Genomic DNA, 20,000 nt, shown 5'->3' with positions numbered 1-20,000 from the left:
TCCACTTTCATTTCTGTCTTGCAAATCACTTCATCCTGTTGCTGTCTTCATAAACGAGCATTTTATTGCCGTCAAGGAGGCAGTCGAGTGCATTGGGAAACAGGAAAAATAACCAAGAAAAAGTTGCTTCAACAAAAAAGAAAACGATGAAATAAAAAAGTGTCATTAACTTAGATTAGAGAGGTGGCTTGTTAGTCCCATTTTTTAATAGTGTTTTTCGTAAGAAAAGGAAAAGGCAGACAAAGAAAAAATGTTCCAGAGGTTGTCATATAATGCAATAAAAAATGACTACTCAGCTCTTTCACTGGAAACGTGGACAGCACAGGGATGAGCTACAGTAGAAAGTCGTAAGCAGCGATATTGCAGGATGGGTTGAAGCATGTAGTTAGCAGCTTCACAATAGAGTCTACATGAATATTTCGATAAGAGATACCAAGAGAAGCAACCTCGCTGCGGAATTTTATACGCATCATTGGGTTAGGATCATGTGAAACGCCTTCGACTCCACACGCTGTCCAAGACCTGTGTGAGTGGGACGCCCGGGGCTGACCAGACCCCGAACTATTCCTGCGTACTGAAAGGGAAAAACAATCGATGGAGACAGTACAAAAACGCATATGCACATCTTAACTCCTTGACTGCGGATTTCTTCACGACATCACCAAGATACAGGAACAGAACAACAAGTGGCTGCTACAGTTCAATCAAGAAAAAATGTAAAGTCATGCACATTAGGAGGGGAAATCCAGCATACCGGTACCACGTGGGAAACACTCCACTATCCACCACAGAGGCAGAGAAAGACTTGGGACTATATGTTACGAGGCTACCAGTTAAGGTGAAATCCGTGTCGATCGCAGTGGACGGGTTAATACCTACGTTTTTTTGTGTGTGTGTGTGTTTGAAAACTTAAGCCTCGTAACCAATCCTCGACATGTCCCTCTTCTCTGTCTCCTTGTTAAATAGTTCACTCAATGTTCTTTTCACGTTGCGTTTGTGAAATTCTAATTCGTATTTGTAATTACCGTTCTGTTCTTTTAAGCCGGATGTCCTGATTCTTTGTCGTTACTCTTTGCCCATTTTAAATAGTTTTCCCTTCATCCATTTTCAAGTCTCTCCACTTAATGCCTTGTACTTCTGCCTAATGAGTCATCAGAGTCACAAATTTTAACCTTTCTAGTTTTGATAATTCTAATTCATATTTTTCGCTCCTCATCCTCTTAACTATCATGCTGTAACTTTCTTCATCATCACTTTTGCCATAATAAGAATCATCAAAGCTTCTTGTAAATATGGGGGCTTCGTGGTGCAGTGGTTAGCACACTCGGCTCACAACCGAGAGAGCCCGGGTTCGATTCCCGGGCGGAGTGGAAAAATTTGGGCGGCTTTTGCGATACCCTACGCCCCTATCCACCCAGCAGTGAATGGGTACCAGGTATTAATCGAGGGTTGTGTCCCGTCTCCTAGAATATGTTCCCTTCTCCTATAATTCCTTCCTCTTCTGTCTCTCTCCGGCATATGACCACAGATGTTGCGCCGACTAAACGTAACTTTCCAACTTTTCCTTGTAAATATTCGTCTCTAAGAGTTGCTGTCATTTCTGTTGTATACCTTATATTCTATCTAGTCTTCTTTTTCAATACCCTCATCTCATTTCCATTGCTATCTACTATACAAAGGCTCGTCGATTATATGGGAAATCCTTAATGTTATATCTCGTGTATTTGTTTTTCGATATCGAGTGTTTTTCTTCTTCCAGTTAAAGTCCCTATCTTTCTATCTCTTTTACAAGGCTATTTTTTCTGTCTTTACAATGAAGTAGGCAGCTCAATGGAAAAAAATAAACAAAAGAATGAAAAAAAGTTCGTTAATGCTGCTCGCGCCAAGAAGAGAGTAACAGCTCGGTTATAAAGTAGAAATTAATGAACCATTCTATATACACATCAATTCAACCATACTATTAAATTATGATGCGAATTTTTCAGTGATCTCTTATGTATTTCCTGTTATTTTACTCTGGTTACTGAGTGCATGCCTTAACACGTCTATATCTACTTGTCTACTTGTCTACGTGTTCTTTTTCTTTCATTCTGAGCAGCGCCATCGAACTCTTTTTGTTGAGTTCTTGTTTAATGCCCTTGAAGCCCCTCCCTTGCTCTAAAAATATATATATCCAGTCTAGTTAGTTTTAGTGCTGTACAAACACGACCCTACTTCAAAAAAATGTGGTTCGGAAAGCCATAGTCACTCCTATCACCATTATCAAGCTGTAATTTAGCCTCCCCGAAATGGCAACAGGCCCTTCAGGAGAGCATACGAGCAATATTCTAGACACAGCCGTCGGTATTAGATTCAGGCGGCGGGGTAATAGAATCGAATAGCACTTCCTCCCTTGCACCTGTTCTTCCTCCTCCTCCTCCTCCTCCTCTTTCTCTCTCTCCCTCTCTTGTGCTTCTTTATCTCTCTTTCTACTTGCTTGTTAACTTTTCCTTCCCTTTTTTCCTTCCTTCATATCCTTTTTAAAGTTCACCTTCTCCGTTTTCTTCCTTTCTCTCCCTCCTTTCTTCTTTCTTTCCTTTCCTTCTTTTTCTTTCTCTCCTCACATCTTTGCTCTCACAGTTCACCTTCTCCTTTTCCTTCCTTTCTCTCCCTCCTTTCTTCTTTCTTTCCTTTCCTTCCCTTTTTCCTTCTTTCCTCACATCTTTGCTCTCACAGCTCACCGTCTCGTTTTCTTTCCTCATTCTTCTTCCATTTTTTCTCCTTCCTCTTCATCCCATTGTTTTTCCATTATTCTCTCCACTTGCTCATTTTCCCTCCATTCCTTCCTCTTTCCTTTTCAACTCCTTTCAATTCTTTCCTCTGTTTCCTTTTCACCTCCCTAATTCCTCTCCCATCTTTCCTCTTCCCTCCTCACTCCACGCCTTCTACTTTCCCTCCTTTCCTTCCCTTCCTTTCTCTTCTCTCTTGCCACCTCCCCTTTTTCCTCCTTTTCCTCCTTTCTCTATTTTTTCTCCTCAAACCATCCACTCATTTCCCTCCTTTCTCTCCATTCTTTCCTCTTTCCGAATGTCACCTTCCTACCCTCTCCATTGTTCTATTTATTTTTTTTATCTATTTTTTCTTAATTTTTTTCATATTTTCATCCCATTTCCCTTTTTATTTTCATTTTTATCTATCATTTCTTTTTTTATCTATTTTTATTTTCATTTATTTTTTTTTTTTTTTTTTTTTTTTTTTTTATTTTTTTTTTTTTATTTTTTTTTTTTTTTTTTTTTTATTTCATTTATTATCTTTCCTCCATTTTTCCTCCATATTTTATTATCTTCATCATTCCCTCATTTTCTCTTTCCTTCTTCTTTCTTCTTTCATTCTTTCTTTCTCATTATGTTTGCAATGGGATCAGCTACATGCAAGGGATATAAATATTCTCCAACATTCAGTATGCCACATCTCTTGACATTCAACTTCATTTGCCCCTTTCCCGAACAATCATACAACTTTCCAATGTCACCTTGTAATATCCCTGCGTCTTGATTTTCGGCAATTAGTTCGCTTGTCTACTTGTCATCCTCAAACTTGCTCACATCATTACTTTTCAATGAAACGCCCACACCGCAAGTGCCTCATTGTGGTTGGTTTGAGAAGGAGGAGGAGGAGGAAGAGAAGGAGGAGGAGGAAGAAGTGGATGAGGAGTTAAGGGTCGCGCAACTTGACAAAGAGACAGACAGACGGACATAGGCAGACAAACAACCAATCAGAAGTAACATACAGAAAGACAGAGAGACAGAATTAGAGACAGACAAACAGACAGGATAGATGATGCGAAAGTGAAGCAAAGAACAGACAGACGGACAAAAAGACAGACAGAATCAGACAGACAGGCAGAGACAGAGACCAGCAGACAGACAGAACAGGCGTAAGTGCAAGGCGTAAGTGGAGCAAAGAAAACTGAACAGAAACCACAGATAGACAAACAGACACAGAGACGGAATTAGACAGGTAGACAGACAGACACAAACAGAATTAGAGACAGACAGACAGAAGGAATTAGAGACAGATAAACAGACACAGAGACGGAATTAGACAGGCAGACAGACACAAGCAGAATTAGAGACAGACAGACAGAAGGAATTAGAGACAGATAAACAGACACAGAGACGGAATTAGACAGGCAGGCAGACAGACAGACACAAACAGAATTAGGGACAGACAGACAGAAGGAATTAGAGACAGATAAACAGACACAGAGACGGAATTAGACAGGCAGACAGACAGACACAAACAGAATTAGGGACAGACAGACAGACAGACAGAGACAGAATTCGAGACAGACAAACAGAGAGAATAGGCGGTGAGAAAGTGAATCAAAGAAAACCGAAACTCTAGACATTAACTCCCTTCCTTTTCACACTTTCCTCTGCCATCCTTTCATTGTGTGTTTGGTGTTAGTTGAAGTAAAAGACTGCGGAGATTTTTTTCTTCTTTTTTAATGGACAAACCAAAACCTTCTAGTCTTTTTAGCTTTCTTTTTGCATGGCTAGAAAATGGAGGAAACGGGAGACTGAAAAATATATAGAACCTGCCAACACGACTCTTAGGAAACTCTCTCTCTCTCTCTCTCTCTCTCTCTCTCTCTCTCTCTCTCTCTCTCTCTCTCTCTCTCTCTCTCTCTCTCTCTCTCTCTCTCTCTCTCTCTCTCTCTCTCTCTCTCTCTCTCCACACACACACACTGTATCACCTCCATCACCCAGCCAATTATAGCCCTGTCTAATATCTGACAACTCATCCCTCTCTCCTCCCTCCTCCATCCCCCTTCCAGCCCCGTAATCACCTCTCACGCGCCTTTCCTCAACATATCTTAAGCGACGCTCCACTGAGGATGTTAAACGGAGCTCCCCTAAACGTCTTGGAACATTGACAAAATAACAAAACAAGCTCATAGATAACCAGTAACATTATAAGTATATCTCCTGAACGTAAGAGGACACTGAGGCTCTTAGAAAACTCCACCACGTCGATCCATGTTTAGCATCCGTGAGCCGTGACTAATGGAATCCCACATCACCATCAGGCCAAGTCAAGCCTCCCGCCACACTTGATGCCTGAGCGAGAAGTGGCTTTGGCGGCCTGTCTGTTGACGTTCTACTTAAGCCGGCGTGAGGAGAGTTCAAACAGCCTTTACATAGCCTTGCATTAGTCCTGTGTTAATTGAGATGGCAGAATTCAGTGTATTATCTTAACCAATATCATCGAGACGTCTCCTCCGTGAACACAGTCTTTTCACTCGCTTTAATCCTCACCCGCTACTCTTTATGATTTTGTTAGGATTGTCTTAAGATTATGTAACTCCAGCCATACTTTAAGGTTTAAGGTTTATTCTTGGTTTAAGGGAGGTACGACATGCCTAAGCCTTACACATTTGATTTATTTGTTGCTTGTGTGTATCTGTGTGTGTATGTGTATATTTTTGTTGCTGTTGTTGTTGTTTATCGTGTTTCCTAATCTGCAGCCATCAAGTTTCTGTTTCTCTTTCAAAATTTAGTTTCTGTTGGTTCTGTGCTCTGTGTTTTCCTTAGTAAGAGTGGAGTCCTTGTTACTTTTCCATCAACATAATTGCTTTACAGATAAATGAAGGAAGGAAGGACGTTGTATTTTCCAGCAGTCTTTCTTACTTTAACGAACGAAATGCAATGCTGTTCACAATGTAATCAGAGTTTTATTGCTTTGTGCATAACTGACCCGCCGAGGGGAATCACGCCCCTGATAATTGACTCAATATGCGACCAAGAAGTGAAAGAGTATTTGGATAAACTCGACACGAACAAGTCAACAGGACCTGACGGTTTGTTCCCGCGATTATTAAAAGAGCTTAAACAACAAATACTTCAGCCACTCACTAACATATTCAACCATTCTGTTCAATTGAAAAAGGTCCCGGAAGACTGGAAGATGGCGAACGTAACACCAATTTTCAAAAAAGGAGACAAAAGCGTTGCATTAAACTACAGGCCCATAAGTTTGACATCAGTGGCAGGAAAAATACTCGAAAAGATTATTAGAGACAAACTTGTTAAGTTTCTAGAAGACAATAATGTAATCTCCGACACCCAGCATGGCTTCAGAAACAAGCGCTCCTGCCTAACAAATTTATTAGTCTTCTTCCAAGGAATATATAAGAACTGGGATGCCCACATCCCCAGTGAAGTTATATACCTGGACTTTCAGAAAGCCTTCGACAAGGTACCGCACGAGCGACTCCTTAAGAAACTGCACTCGGCGGGCATTGGAGCCAATCTGATCGCGTGGATAAGAGATTGGCTCACTGACAGAAAACAACGAGTACTACTCAACGGACAGCCTTCCGATTGGCTTCCAGTCACTAGTGGAGTGCCTCAAGGGTCAGTGCTTGGACCCATTCTCTTCATCATATATATCAACGATCTCGAATCAGGACTGAAATCCACAATATCGAAATTTGCTGATGACACTAAGGTGGGGGGAAAGGCCCTCACAAAGACCGACTGCGAAATCATTCAGAAAGACCTCAATCACATTATCGAATGGTCGGAAAAATGGCAAATGTCCTTTAATGTTGACAAATGCAAAGTCATGCACATTGGGTCCAGAAATAGTAACCACACATACATCATGAATGGGAGACCTCTGCAAGCGATGCAGGAGGAAAAGGATCTTGGAGTCACTATCAGCAGTGACCTGAAACACGCGAATCACTGTAAAAAAGCATACAACAAAGCCAACACTATGCTCGGGTTCATAGCGAGGAACTTCGAGTGTAAAACGCCAGACGTGATGCTATCCTTGCATAATTCCATGGTAAGACCGCACCTCGAGTATGCAGTACAGTTCTGGTCTCCTAATTACAGAAAGGACATTGATTTACTGGAAAGGATTCAACGACGCGCCACGAAAATGATACCAACCTTAAGGGCTCAACCGTACGAGGAACGACTCAAGCGACTCAATCTCTTTACATTAGAAAAAAGACGCCTACGAGGAGATATGATTCAAGTCTTCAAGTATATGAAAAAATTCAATAACGTCGATTACTCCAATTTCTTTGAATTGCAAACCAACCTAAGAACTAGAAATAACGGTTTACCCATTCAGTCTAGTCGATGTAACACAGACATCGGAAGGAGTTTCTTTTCAAACCGAGTCATCCGTCACTGGAACAATCTTCCTTCAGAAGTAGTAAATGCGAATACTATCAACTCCTTCAAATATAGAATCGACCGTCACTTCGCTGCGTCGGGAGTAAACTGAATATTGAGTTGCTTTCATCTGCTCCTCAATATCGAGGTGCTTTCATCTGTTCCTCAATGTCGAGGTGCTTTCATCTGCTCCCCAGGCCCCAGGCTGTCGAGCAGATTAAATCACCAAAGCGGGCAACCTCGTAATGAGCCAATAGGCTTTCTGTTGCCTGCGTTTCCATGTTTCCATGTTTCCAGGGAACATCGTATTGCTTCCATTTCTTCTCCTCTTCAGCTTCTCTTTTCCTCCAATTTCTGTCCATTTCTTGTATTCGCCAACTTTTCATTCTTACTTTTACTTTCCTTGCCTTGCCATCACCCTCGTCGTATTCTTCAAGGCACATAAAAATAAGCTTCCTTAAATTCTCCTTCCTTTCCCCCTCTCGTCATATTTTCTGCCATCCTCGCTCCTCGATATTTTCCTTCCACTTCACGTTCCTTTCCCGCCTCCCTCCGTCGCTACATCCCTTGTGCTCCAATTCTCCTCAATATAACCTGCGATCTTTTTTCTGTTGGCCCTGCTTCTGATCCTCCCTCACATCTCACGTTTTAATATTTTCTCTTTAGTATCACCCGCCTCCACATAACGAGTGGGGCGATAGCGTTTTCATCGTTACCGTCTGTCTGTCTGTTTCTCGTCTGTTTCCGTTACCTAAATATCTAAAAATAAAACTGCATATAGTCATTAGATACATAAGACAACCTCCTCAGATGAATGTAACAAGTAGATTAACCTTCAAAATCTCACGTATGAACTCTCGTAATTGACCCCCCTTTCTGCCACCTCTTTGGATTCTTTATAGGAGCAGCGAGTAGCGGGCTTTTTTTTATTATCGTTTCCTTTTTTTGTGTGCCCTTGTGCTGTCTCCTTTGCTATAAAAAAAAAGTGAAGGATGTCGAAAATTAGAATGAAACAATGAATAACTTTGGGCGACCATATAGAAAAAAAACTGCCCCTACGTTGTTGTCGGACCACTAATACTTCAAAACGGAATCGAAAATAATGGCGCCATCTTGAGAATACTATGTCAGCCAGGATTATGGGCGATATGTATTCTTAGTTAAACGCTGCTTCATTTTATTCATCCTATTATTTTTTTCTAATTAATAAGATGTTCAAAACCCTCTACACAGAAAGCTATACATGCACTTCTTTACATGTAACAACTTATCTTACATTTTTACATACAACAAAGATGTTTTCCTCGTTCCTGATTTCTTTTTGGGGGGGGCTTCTCCTATCGCCATATCTTCTTTTCCTTTCTTAAGTTTTCCCGAATATTTTTTCCCTCAAATTTCAGTTTCTCTCTTTTCTTACTCGTCATTTCCTTTTCTCAAATATCTCGTCCTTCCATTTCTTCTCTTCTCCATTTTCTCGTTTCCTCCAGTTTCTTTTCTATCCATTTCTTCTGTTCGCCAACTTCTCATTCTTACTTTTATCTTCCTTCCCTCTGTTCTGCTCTACGATTTCTCCTTTCCTCAAATATCTTTTCCTTAGCTTTCCTCTCGTTTGTGGCCCCTCTGTCTTCAGATTCTGTTCCCTCCATTTTCTCCTCTTGCTGTTTTTGCCTTTTATTTATTTTTCTTTAATTTTTCTTTCCTTTCATCTACTTTCCTTTCCCCCTCGGCTTTCAATGTCTCTTTCTCCTTCTCCACATTCTTCCGTTCCCTTTGCTTTCTCCTCGTTTATCTTTCCTTCTCTCCTTCGTTATTTTATCCCCTCCTCTCCACCCCAATGCCTCGGAATAAAAAGCCAACAGAGTGCAAACAGATACTGACGAAAAGAAATAGAGAATGAATAGAATGAATAGAATGAATAGAATGAAGTAAAGAAATAGACAGAAAAAAGGAATAGAGAAAATAAGAACGAAGGAATGGCAGACAGACAAACAAACAGACCTTAAAGGAAAAAAAAGAGAGGAAAGCTAAGGAAAAAAAGCAAGAAAGGTGTGAAAAATAATAATGAAGTAAAAGGCAAAATGTGGCTAAGAAAAAATATGTAAGGTAAAGTAATAAAAAAAGACAAATCATTTCTTTATGGACAAAACGGACGCAGCAACGGCGGCAAAGGAGCGAGAGTTACGTAGCAGCGATGGCGACGGTCTTCCTGAACCCACTTTTTACACGCGTTAAAATCGACCCGCACAGGATGTATAAAAGTGGTGAAGGTGCGCGTGTGTGTGTGTGTGTGTGTGTGTGTGTGTGTGTGTGTGTGTGTGTGTGTTGTAGGTATTGTTGTAGTAAAAAGTGAAGTCGTCGTCGGAGTAGTAGTAGTAGTAGTAGTACAATGTGCTACTACCACTGCTACAACTGTTACTACTACTACTACTACTACTTTTTTTATTGAACGGGCCTCCATCCATTAGAGTTGCGTTGTGAGCGATATCTTTTCTCATATCCTTTCACAAAGCAATTCATTGGCCCCACCCCGCCAATGACTGTGGCCGACAACCATCTTTATTTAGTATTACAAACCTTAATAAACATATTCGTAAGCTAACAGAGCTTGTGGTTGATACGACTATCAACCACCGTCGCCTCAAAGTTCAGGTCGGCAATGTGGGTGGTTTTGTGTGCAGGTGACCTGGTTCCTCTCAGGCAGACCAAGGCTGACCTCAGGAGGGAGGACAGCCTGCATCTCATCCAGGCGACCACACTGCTTCTTGGCTGTTGTTTCTTATCCGCGAGTGTTTCGGCGAGTCTTGCGTAGAAGCTCTGCGCCCTTGGTCCCATCCCTCCTGCCGTCGTGAATACTAATGGGGTGAAGGAGCCCTGGTCCACATTCTGTATTCTTTCTTCATATGCTTTGTTCTTCTCTTGTTCGTTTCTTCTGTGGGCTGCATCAAGGGTCAGGTCTCTGTGGCAATGGGCCATGGGATCAAAGATCCTTATGTCAAAGTATGCCCTTTGTCCACGAGTCTAAAACCCTCTGGCGCTAACATCCACTCATGCTTCGTTCGAAACATTAGCGGTGCGTTTGGCGAGGTGTTCGCCTTGCAGAGAGAGCAGCATGGGTTCCACAGTCACGTCGTGACAGACTTCTTTCAGCATTTGAGCTGTTACGTCTCTTACTTCATCATGTCTCATGCAGACGAAACCTCCTCTCTTGCATGTCATGGCATAGTTTACTACTACTACTACTACTACTACTACTACTACTACTACTACTACAACTACTACTACTACAACTACTACTACTACTACTACTACTACTACTACTACTACTACTACTACTACTACTACTATTACTACAACAACAACAACAACAACAACAACAATAATAACAACAACAACAACTACCCTCTCCCCGGCAGGTGTGGCCATGGCTGTCAACGTGCTGGTGCCCCTCCTCATCCCTCTCGGCGAGCAGCTCACCAACGGTAGGTCACCAGGCTCCTGTTCCTGCTCCTGCCTTGCCCGTGTAACTGATTCATGGCATCTTTGAAACAATGCACGGGCGCTTGGCAGGCCTGTGTACGTGTTTCTGTCATTTACTCACCCACGGTCGGATCACGTGCTCGACTTGTGACGGCCAGCAAGCACCCTCCTGGAGAGCTTTATTTTGAGCTCAAATGTCCGATCTATTTGTAGTGCTGGGCTCTCTCCCCACACCTTCCATTCCTCAACGGGGGACAATAACCTCTCTTGTCAGAGAAAAAACTTTTAGTGGTCTGGGAGTAATTGGAACCTTAATCTGACAGGTGACAGGCAGAGGCGAGATATCTACTGATATTTACTGGTTTCTGCTGCTGGAGTGGTGTGTGTGTGTGTGTGTGTGTGTGTGTGTGTGTGTGTGTGTGTGTGTGTGTGTGTGTGTGTGTGTGATGATCGTAATGGTTCTCGTAATATGAAGGTTACTGTATTCCAAAGCCTGTTTGCTAACTCTTGAAATGGGAATTGACGATTTGGGATGTGTAGGAGGTAGCCGTAAAGAAGAGGAGGAGGAGGAGGAGGAGGAGGAGGAGGAGGAGGAGGTGAAAGAAAAGAATAGGTGTGAGATGAAGAAAAAGGTAGAGGTAGATGGATGAAGATTCTAGAGTGAAGTGGAGAGGAACAAAGAAAGGATTTGAGAGTAGAAAAAGAGAGGCCGAAAGGAAAAAAGAAGTGTGAGGTGTAGGAGGAGGAGGAGGAGGAGGAGGTAAGAGAGAAGGAAAAAAAAGGAAAGGCATAGAAGAGAATGTCGTGTGAAGTGTAGATAGGAGAAGCAAGGGAGAAGAGGACTGAAGAGGCACAATGGGTTAGATAGTCGTGTAGGAAGAGAAAATGTATGTGGACTAATATATTTATGTACTAGTTTATTGTTGTTGTTTTTTTGGCGGTATTGGTGTGATGATACAAAAAAAAAAGGGAAACAGAAGGAGATTGAAAAGGACGAGAAGGAGAAGGGGGAACAAGAGGAAACAGGAGAAGGAGATTGAAAAGGCCAAGGAGAAGGGGAACAAGAGGAAACAGGAGAAGGAGATTGAAAAGGACGAGAAGGAGAAGGGGAACAAGAGGAAACAGGAGAAGGAGATTCAAAAGGACGAGAAGGAGAAGAGGAACAAGAGGAAACAGAAGAAGGAGATTGAAAAGGACGAGAAGGAGAAGGGGAACAAGAGGAAACAGAAGAAGGAGATTGAAAAGGACGAGAAGGAGAAGGGGGAACAAGAGGATACAGGAGAAGGAGATTGAAAAGGACGAGAAGGAGAAGGGGAACAAGAGGAAACAGGAGAAGGAGATTGAAAAGGACGAGAAGGAAGGGAACAAGAGGAAACAGAAGAAGGAGATTGAAAAGGACGAGAAGGAGAAGGGGAAAGAGGATACAGGAGAAGGAGATTGAAAAGGACGAGAAGGAGAAGGGAACAAGAGGAAACAGGAGAAGGAGATTGAAAAGGACGAGAAGTAGAAGGGGAACAAGAGGATCCAGGAGAAGGAGATTGACAAGGACGAGAAGGAGAAGGGGACCAGGAGGAAACAGGAGAAGGAGAGTGAAAAGGACGAGAAGGAAGGGGAACAAGAGGATACAGGAGAAGGAGATTGAAAAGGACGAGAAGGAGAAGGGGAACAAGAGGATACAGGAGAAGGAGATTGAAAAGGACGAGAAGGAGAAGGGGAACAAGAGGAAACAGGAGAAGGAGATTGAAAAGGACGAGAAGGAGAAGGGGAACAAGAGGAAACAGGAGAAGGAGATTGAAAAGGACGAGAAGGAGAAGGGGAACAAGAGGAAACAGGAGAAGGAGATTGAAAAGGACGAGAAGGAGAAGGGGAACAAGAGGAAACAGGAGAAGGAGATTGAAAAGGACGAGAAGGAGAAGGGGAACAAGAGGAAACAGGAGAAGGAGATTGAAAAGGACGAGAAGGAGAAGGGGAACAAGAGGAAACAGGAGAAGGAGATTGAAAAGGACGAGAAGGAGAAGGGGAACAAGAGGAAACAGGAGAAGGAGATTGAAAAGGACGAGAAGGAGAAGGGGAACAAGAGGAAACAGGAGAAGGAGATTGAAAAGGACGAGAAGGAGAAGGGGGAACAAGAGGAAACAGGAGAAGGAGATTGAAAAGGACGAGAAGGAGAAGGGGAACAAGAGGAAACAGGAGAAGGAGATTGAAAAGGACGAGAAGGAGAAGGGGAACAAGAGGATACAGGAGAAGGAGATTGAAAAGGACGAGAAGGAGAAGGGGAACAAGAGGAAACAGGAGAAGGAGATTGAAAAGGCCAAGGAGAAGGGGAACAAGAGGAAACAGGAGAAGGAGATTGAAAAGGACGAGAAGGAGAAGGGGAACAAGAGGAAACAGGAGAAGGAGATTGAAAAGGACGAGAAGGAGAAGGGGAACAAGAGGAAACAGGAGAAGGAGATTGAAAAGGACGAGAAGGAGAAGGGGAACAAGAGGAAACAGGAGAAGGAGATTGAAAAGGACGAGAAGGAGAAGGGGAACAAGAGGAAACAGAAGAAGGAGATTGAGAAGGACGAGAAGGAGAAGGGGGAACAAGAGGAAACAGAAGAAGGAGATTGAAAAGGACGAGAAGGAGAAGGGGAACAAGAGGAAACAGGAGAAGGAGATTGAAAAGGCCAAGGAGAAGGGGAACAAGAGGAGACTGAAATCATTATAGGAAAGAAGAGAAAGAGGAGGAGGTAGAAGAAGAGGGGGAGAAGAATGGGGAGCCTAAAGAGGAGACTGAGGAGCAATATAAACCCCATGTTACGTCGTTTCAGGAATGTAATTTTTCTTTATTTAGTTTTGTCTGGTATTTGAAACTAGTTGGGTACACCTTAAAGATACGTTCTTTTTGGTAGACATTTTCGTTTTCTATCTCACTCCTATGCAGGGGAAGCCAAGGAAAACTTATCTGGTGACTCAGGTGGTAAGAATTTATTTATATTTGAGATTTATTTGTTTTTATGGGTTTATGAACAATAGTTAATGACGCGGTGTAAGTAATAGTCGAAGTAATAACAGTTGTAATAGTAACTAATTGTATTCAACCTGTTCTTCTTTTTATTAATATTCTTTTTTTCTCGTTCTTCCTAATAGTAGTAGTAGTAGTAGTAGTAGCAGTAGTAGAAGTAGTAGTAGCAGTAGTAGTTCTTATATATTTAAATGATCGATTGAGAATTGTATTAGTTTATATCTATTTTTCTATTGTATAAGAATGCGTATATCTTTTTTTTATGTGCTTTGTATGTATTGTGATCCCCTCCCCCCACTCTCTCTCTCTCTCTCTCTCTCTCTCTCTCTCTCTCTCTCTCTCTCTCTCTCTCTCTCTCTCTCTCTCTCTCTCTCTCTCTCTCTCTCTCTGACACCTCCTTTTCTCTCTTCCCTCCCCTCCTCCTCCCCTTTCATTCCTCCATCCTTTCATTCCTACCCTTTCTTCTTTTCCCATTTTCCTCTTCTCTTTTTTTTCGCCTCATTTTGCTCGCGGAACTTTTTTATTTTCAACCTATTCTTCTATTTCTCCTAAACCTTTTCCCATTGATTTAGTTCCACATCCTCCTCCCTTTTTTTCTATTTTTATGTATTTCCTTTTATTCTCCTCTTTCTGTTACGTTCCTCCCATTTCTCTTTTTTTCCCTTTTTATTGTTTTTTTATACTCTTCCTTCTTTAACTTTTTTCCTATCTTTTTCTCTCGCATATTCTTTCATCTAATCTCCCCTTCAATCTACTACTTTTTAGGAGCATTTTTTTCCCTTTACTGTAAAAACAACAACTTCAATCTCCTTCCCTACTTTTTTTTTCCCTTCACCCTTTTCTTCTTTTAATTTGTATTCTCCGTTCATCATTTTTTTTTTTTGCTTTTTTTCTTCATTTTTATTTTATTTTTTCTTTCTTTCCTTCTTTCTTCTTCTTCTTCTTCTTCTTCTTTTTCTTTTTCTTTTTTTTCTTCCTCTTTTTTATTTTTTTTATGCTGCCTTGCGTTTACTGTTTTTCCTCCTCCTCCTCCTCCTCCTCCTCCTCCTCTACCTCTTCCTCCTCCACCTTCCCTCCCTCTCCTCTGCCGCCACCCTCGCCTTCCCCACTCCCTCCTCTTCCTCTTGATCGATGAAGTGTATACCGAAGAGGAAGAGGATTTGTCAGGAGGTTCAGGACGGGGGAAGACTACGGACGAAGGCAGTCGTAGGTAGCGAATATCCAAGTAGTGTTTATTATTTATTGTATGTAGGGTTATTTTGCGGTGATGTTACGGTTCTTTTATTCGCCATCATTGCACTCCGCCAGTAGGTGAGAAAATATGCGAGAGAAAAGAGAGGAAAACGTTAGTCAAGAGAGAGTATCGACACCTCGCCATCAGCCTTGCCAGATTATCGTACACATCGCATTGCTTTTTCGTAGTTTCTGACCAATAACGATAGCAAAAAAAATATAATATGAACATCAATATATAATAGTTTTAACGCTAACTTCAATTTTATATCGTTATTTGTGTTGGTACGAGATTCTGAGGCTTAAAAATGGTAAATACAATGTGCTGAGTACGATAATTTGACCTCTTCTGGGCTCTCTTTTTTTTCTAGTTTGGAGCAGCGATTGGCCGGCCTATTTGTTGCTGCTTTTATTTTTTGCCCTTGAGGTGCCTCCTTTGCTGTACAAAAACGGTATTTATAAATTGAGAAAAGGGGCATTTGTAGCGTGTAGGTAATATCGATGGTATATTTGTTTGTTTGTTTGTAGGTTTGTTTTTCAGGGACGTTCTGCTTGTTTTGTTCGTCGACTTCATCGCACACCGTCCGTCTCGTTCTCTATTTTTTTTCTATATTTTTATCTACTTCTATTTCTATCAATTTCTGAATGTGAAAAAGAGTCATTTTATATTACACTAAAGTGTCAGTTACGTTTTAATTTCTTTGAAGTTCTTTTTCATTGGTATACTGTTTTTTTTTGTTGAATTCGTCGACTTCGTTGTGCTTTCCCTCTATTAAATATGTGTAAGACTCATTTTGACGTAATTTGAAGTCACTCTTGCCTTTGAATTTTTGTTATTTCTCAATATATTAACCATTTAAGATTTTCCTCGGCATTTTTTTATTCAGACTCATCACTTTATTTAAAACTTTCCTTTTCTCCTCTTCTTGCGAGCATACCTTCCTCTTGGTCAGTTAGGCCTTATCAGGCTTTTCCGTAATTTTACGTATCCTTTCCCTTAATAATCATTCTCAAGACATTTATAAGCGTTAACATCTAACTCGATTCTTCCTTTGTTTTTAACAACTGTCCATCGTCCATGGTTAGAAATTTATCCTGGTTAATAATTCAATTTAATGTTATAAATAAAGAAAAACGGAGGAGGGAGATGCATGTTACCAATAAGAGGACGGTTCACGGTTTATTAAAAAATATATAAGGAACAGTAGAATGCATACATACCATCTCAAACATTCATACTTAAAATGTTAACCATCCTTCACTATATATATATATATATATATATATATATATATATATATATATATATATATATATATATATATATATATATATATATATATATATATATATATATATATATATATGGGGAGTAGGTGTGTATATTCTGTATGTGTCCTTTTTTTTTTGTGTGTGTGTGTGTGTGAAATTACTTCATTAGTTTTTTTAGTGTTTTTGCGAAAGCTGTCGTCGTTTTGGGGTACACGATGGAGAATTTAGTGGAAAGTGACGGTCTTTTCGCGAAAACGGTAAAGGTTTTCGTGAAATCGATCAGGATTTTCATGGAAACGATCCGAGATTTTGCAAAAACGATATTGTTTTTCGTGGAAACTATAGTTTGATTTTCGGAAACAGTTGGGATTTTCCTGGAAACGATCTGAGTTTTCGTGTAAACGATAAGGATATTCGCAAAAACGATCGAGGTTTTCGTAGAAACGATCGAGTTTTTTTTGCGAAATTGATCAATTTTCGCGAAAACGGTCGGGGTTTTCGTGGAAATGGTCGTGATTTTTATTTAAACGGTCGGGGTTTTCCTGGAAACAGTCGGGTTTTTCGTCTAAACGGTTGTGGTTTTCGTGAAAACGGTCTGATTTTTCGAGAAAACGATTACAATTTTCCCTGAAACGGTCGAGAAAACAACTGGGGTTTTCGTTATACGGGGGGCTTTTCGCGAAAACGATCGGTGTTTTCGAAAAAGCGTTTAGTCTTTTTGCGGAAACTATCGGAATATAAATGGAAACAGTCGAGGTAGTCGCGAAATTGATCGTCGATGCTTCACTATCATCTCCAATATGTATCGTGCGCTGGAGTTTCAAATAAATGTCAACAAAACAGAAATAATATCTCAGAGAAACTATCCAGCAGAGCCTCTTGCATTTCAGATAATGGCGAGAACGTGATACAGGTGAAGAGTTTTACCTCCCTTGGAAGTGTGCTCACAGATAAACCCTGATGAAGAAGTTCTATCGCGAATCAACCGTGCGTCAGCCTGTTTCTGGACGTCGTAGAAACTGCGTCTCCGTAAACACTTACTTGAAAATAAGACAAAGGTATAATGTATGCGGCTGTTTCCCTCTCCACCCTCTTATTTGGTGCTGAATCCTGGATCGCCTACCAGCGTCACATAAAACAGCTCGAGCCGTTCTACATCCGATGCGTGCAGCGCATCCTTGGACTCAGATGGCAGGCTAAACTACCTCATTCACAAATCCTCCAGAGGGCGGCGACAACCAGTACAGAGGCCACGTTAGCTAAAAAGCAGCTGAGATGGATTGGACATGTGTTCCGGATGCCTGCGCATGGTCTTCCTTGCCAGGTATTGTTTGGCCAAGTCCCTGAAGCGCGCCGCAACCCTCAGGGACAGAAGAAGAGATAAAATGTTCAAATTAGAACATCTATGAAGAAATGCAACATCTTGCCCAGAGATCTTGAGACCAATGCCTTGGACAGAAAACAGTTGCAAGCCCTCTGCAGTGAATGATGTAATCATCTTGAACAAGTAAGGAACATGGCCAGAGAAGAGAGCAAACAGCGGCGGCACAACCAAAATATACTCCTCCCAGCAAATCCGGACCCGACATGCCGACAGTGTGGCCAAGTTTGTGGATCGAGGGTTGGTCTGCACAGCCACACACGCTGGCGTCAACGACGGTGAGAAACACACCACCTACGAGTACAGCAGGTGTCGTCCTCTGACTAAGAGAGACTTGTTTTTGCTTTGTGTGTGTGTGTGTGTGTGTGTGTGTGTGTGTGTGTGTGTGTGTGTGTGTGTGTGTGTATATATATATATAAACTTTGTTCTTCGTTGTATGGTTTATGAGGGAAAGAAAAAGTATGTAAGGCCACTCACCTCGCCACTTTGAGCGACTCACCTGATTGCCTCCCGGCGGTTTTGTCCCTCGGGCGTGAGGGACTGATTGCTGTATGTGTTGACTACTAGGCTTTCCCTGTTATATATACCACGACGAAAACGATACGGCCCTCCTCGCTCCTTGGAAGGCGGGGAATAAAGAGAAAAGCCAAAGAAATAAGTGTTTGTTTCAAGACTCGTATTCGTCTTTCCAGTATTTTCTTTCTTTTGAATTTCCCGCCGCTACAGTCAGCACCAAACACGGGAAGATGCATAAGTAAATAGAATGAGCAGAATGAGAAAGAAAATGACTGACATGCTGGTGCGGGGAGATGGAGGGAACGGGCAGGAGGTGAAGCCAGACAGTGAGAGAAAAGGATTTGCTGAGGAAGAGGAAATAAAGGGGAGAGGATAGATGGAATGTGCCATTACTCTGAGATCTGTCGGCGTCCTGATCTCTTATCGTCCATACAATGTCTATCCAGGCAAAGGTGGAACGAGCCTCAGAGGAGAATCAATCAGTGGAAGAAATGAACCGCGGATGAGGAGGCGAGAATAAAGTAGATAGCAAACTAAGGAGGTACTGCAACTCTTGGGGGGGTCTGTGTTCCGACCAGCGTTGCCAGATTATCGTATTCACCACTTCGTCTTTATTACTTTTAAGCCTCAAACTCTCGTACCTACACAAATAACGATAGAAAATTGAAGTTAGCGTTAAAACTCCTATTTATTGATGTTTGTTTGTTTCTTTTTGCTATAGTTATTGGTCAGAAACTACGAAAAAGCAATGCGATGAGTACGATAATTTGACAACGCTGGTTCTGGCCTTATCTCTTCCCGCCGATGTTTTATCACTGCGAGGAATGGGTCGGTACTAGATTAGAAACCACGTCCTTCTAAAAGAAAAATTGGTCTTTTCTTGGTATGAGAGGTAGTCTACAGAGCGCAGGAGTAGAGAAGGGAAAAGGAAAGTCTTCAGAAGGGTTTGCTAGTTAGGTGTTGTATGTCGCCAAACGGAGACGGACACGTAAAATATAAATACACAAAAAAAATAATGCTATGTAAAAGTTGTTACAATGCTAAAATAAAGTAAACCTTATATCAAGGACGTTAACTATTTTGGGATCCATTGCGAAGGTCGGAGTAATGCTTTGGCTGTTACATTAAGAAATTTCAAATGCGTTATTACTTTTTTTTTTAACCACAATAAGAAAAATATACCAAGCGCTGAACAAACAATAAGAAATGTGACTCCACTACGCTTCTCCATTAACAGGAACAAAATAACGCTAAAGAGGAATGCTAAAATATATTCCAAAGACACTGAGAGACTACAAATGTTGAATATTACTTTGCTACACGAAGGTGAAAGATCCAGGTAATAATCTTATAAGTCCACAAGAAAAATAATAACATGGTAATTTTATTATTTTTGCTTCTTATTGAGGGACTTCTTAAGGTACATATTTGTTATCCTCATAAAATAATCGCCTAAGTCATTTTTCAGCGATTTCCAGGGTTTTGTCTACATCAATTTTTTACACTTGACGTCCGTTTTTGTATAGTTGCCTTAGTTATTCAGGGTTTGAGTGTTCTAGAATTGGCCTTTTCATTTCTGCCTAAATATTAAGCCAAATGAGATGATGACAGTTCTTTTCTGATTTCCTGTAAAATAGAAAATAATGACTTAGGCGCTTTGCTTACGAAGGTGACGATATTAATTTTCTCTCAATTTCTTCTGTATCTCGTTTCACCATGAAAACTACAAATTTGACAGCATAATAGAGTTTGAAGAGAATATAAAAAGCAAGCAGATTCCTAACAAGAGCAAGAGAAAACAATGGAGGAGAAAGAAACAGGAGGAAAAGAAAATGAGCGACGAAAATATTCAGAGACATCCAAAACTTCCCTCCATCACAAAGTCGAGAAATAATTATATCAGATGAGAAATAATAAAGGTAAACAAGGAGAAGAAATAAAGTGG

At 41.1% G+C, this 20,000-nt stretch overlaps 1 protein-coding gene across 1 annotated transcript in view; it reads left to right on the top strand.

Moving 5' to 3' along the window:
• The window catches only part of LOC127001913 (putative neural-cadherin 2), a 164,488-nt gene that overhangs the window by 42,581 nt on the left and 101,907 nt on the right, over nt 1-20,000 (top strand). Inside the window, exon 2 of the mRNA XM_050867152.1 lies at nt 10,586-10,651. Within this exon, the coding sequence (XP_050723109.1) occupies nt 10,594-10,651 (58 nt within the window). The 5' untranslated portion in view covers nt 10,586-10,593. The remainder of the gene's footprint in view (nt 1-10,585; nt 10,652-20,000) is intronic.

This window comes from Eriocheir sinensis, chromosome 22, assembly GCF_024679095.1.
Source record: "Eriocheir sinensis breed Jianghai 21 chromosome 22, ASM2467909v1, whole genome shotgun sequence".
Lineage (NCBI taxonomy): Eukaryota > Metazoa > Arthropoda > Malacostraca > Decapoda > Varunidae > Eriocheir > Eriocheir sinensis.
This window is presented reverse-complemented; position numbering and strand designations above follow the sequence as displayed.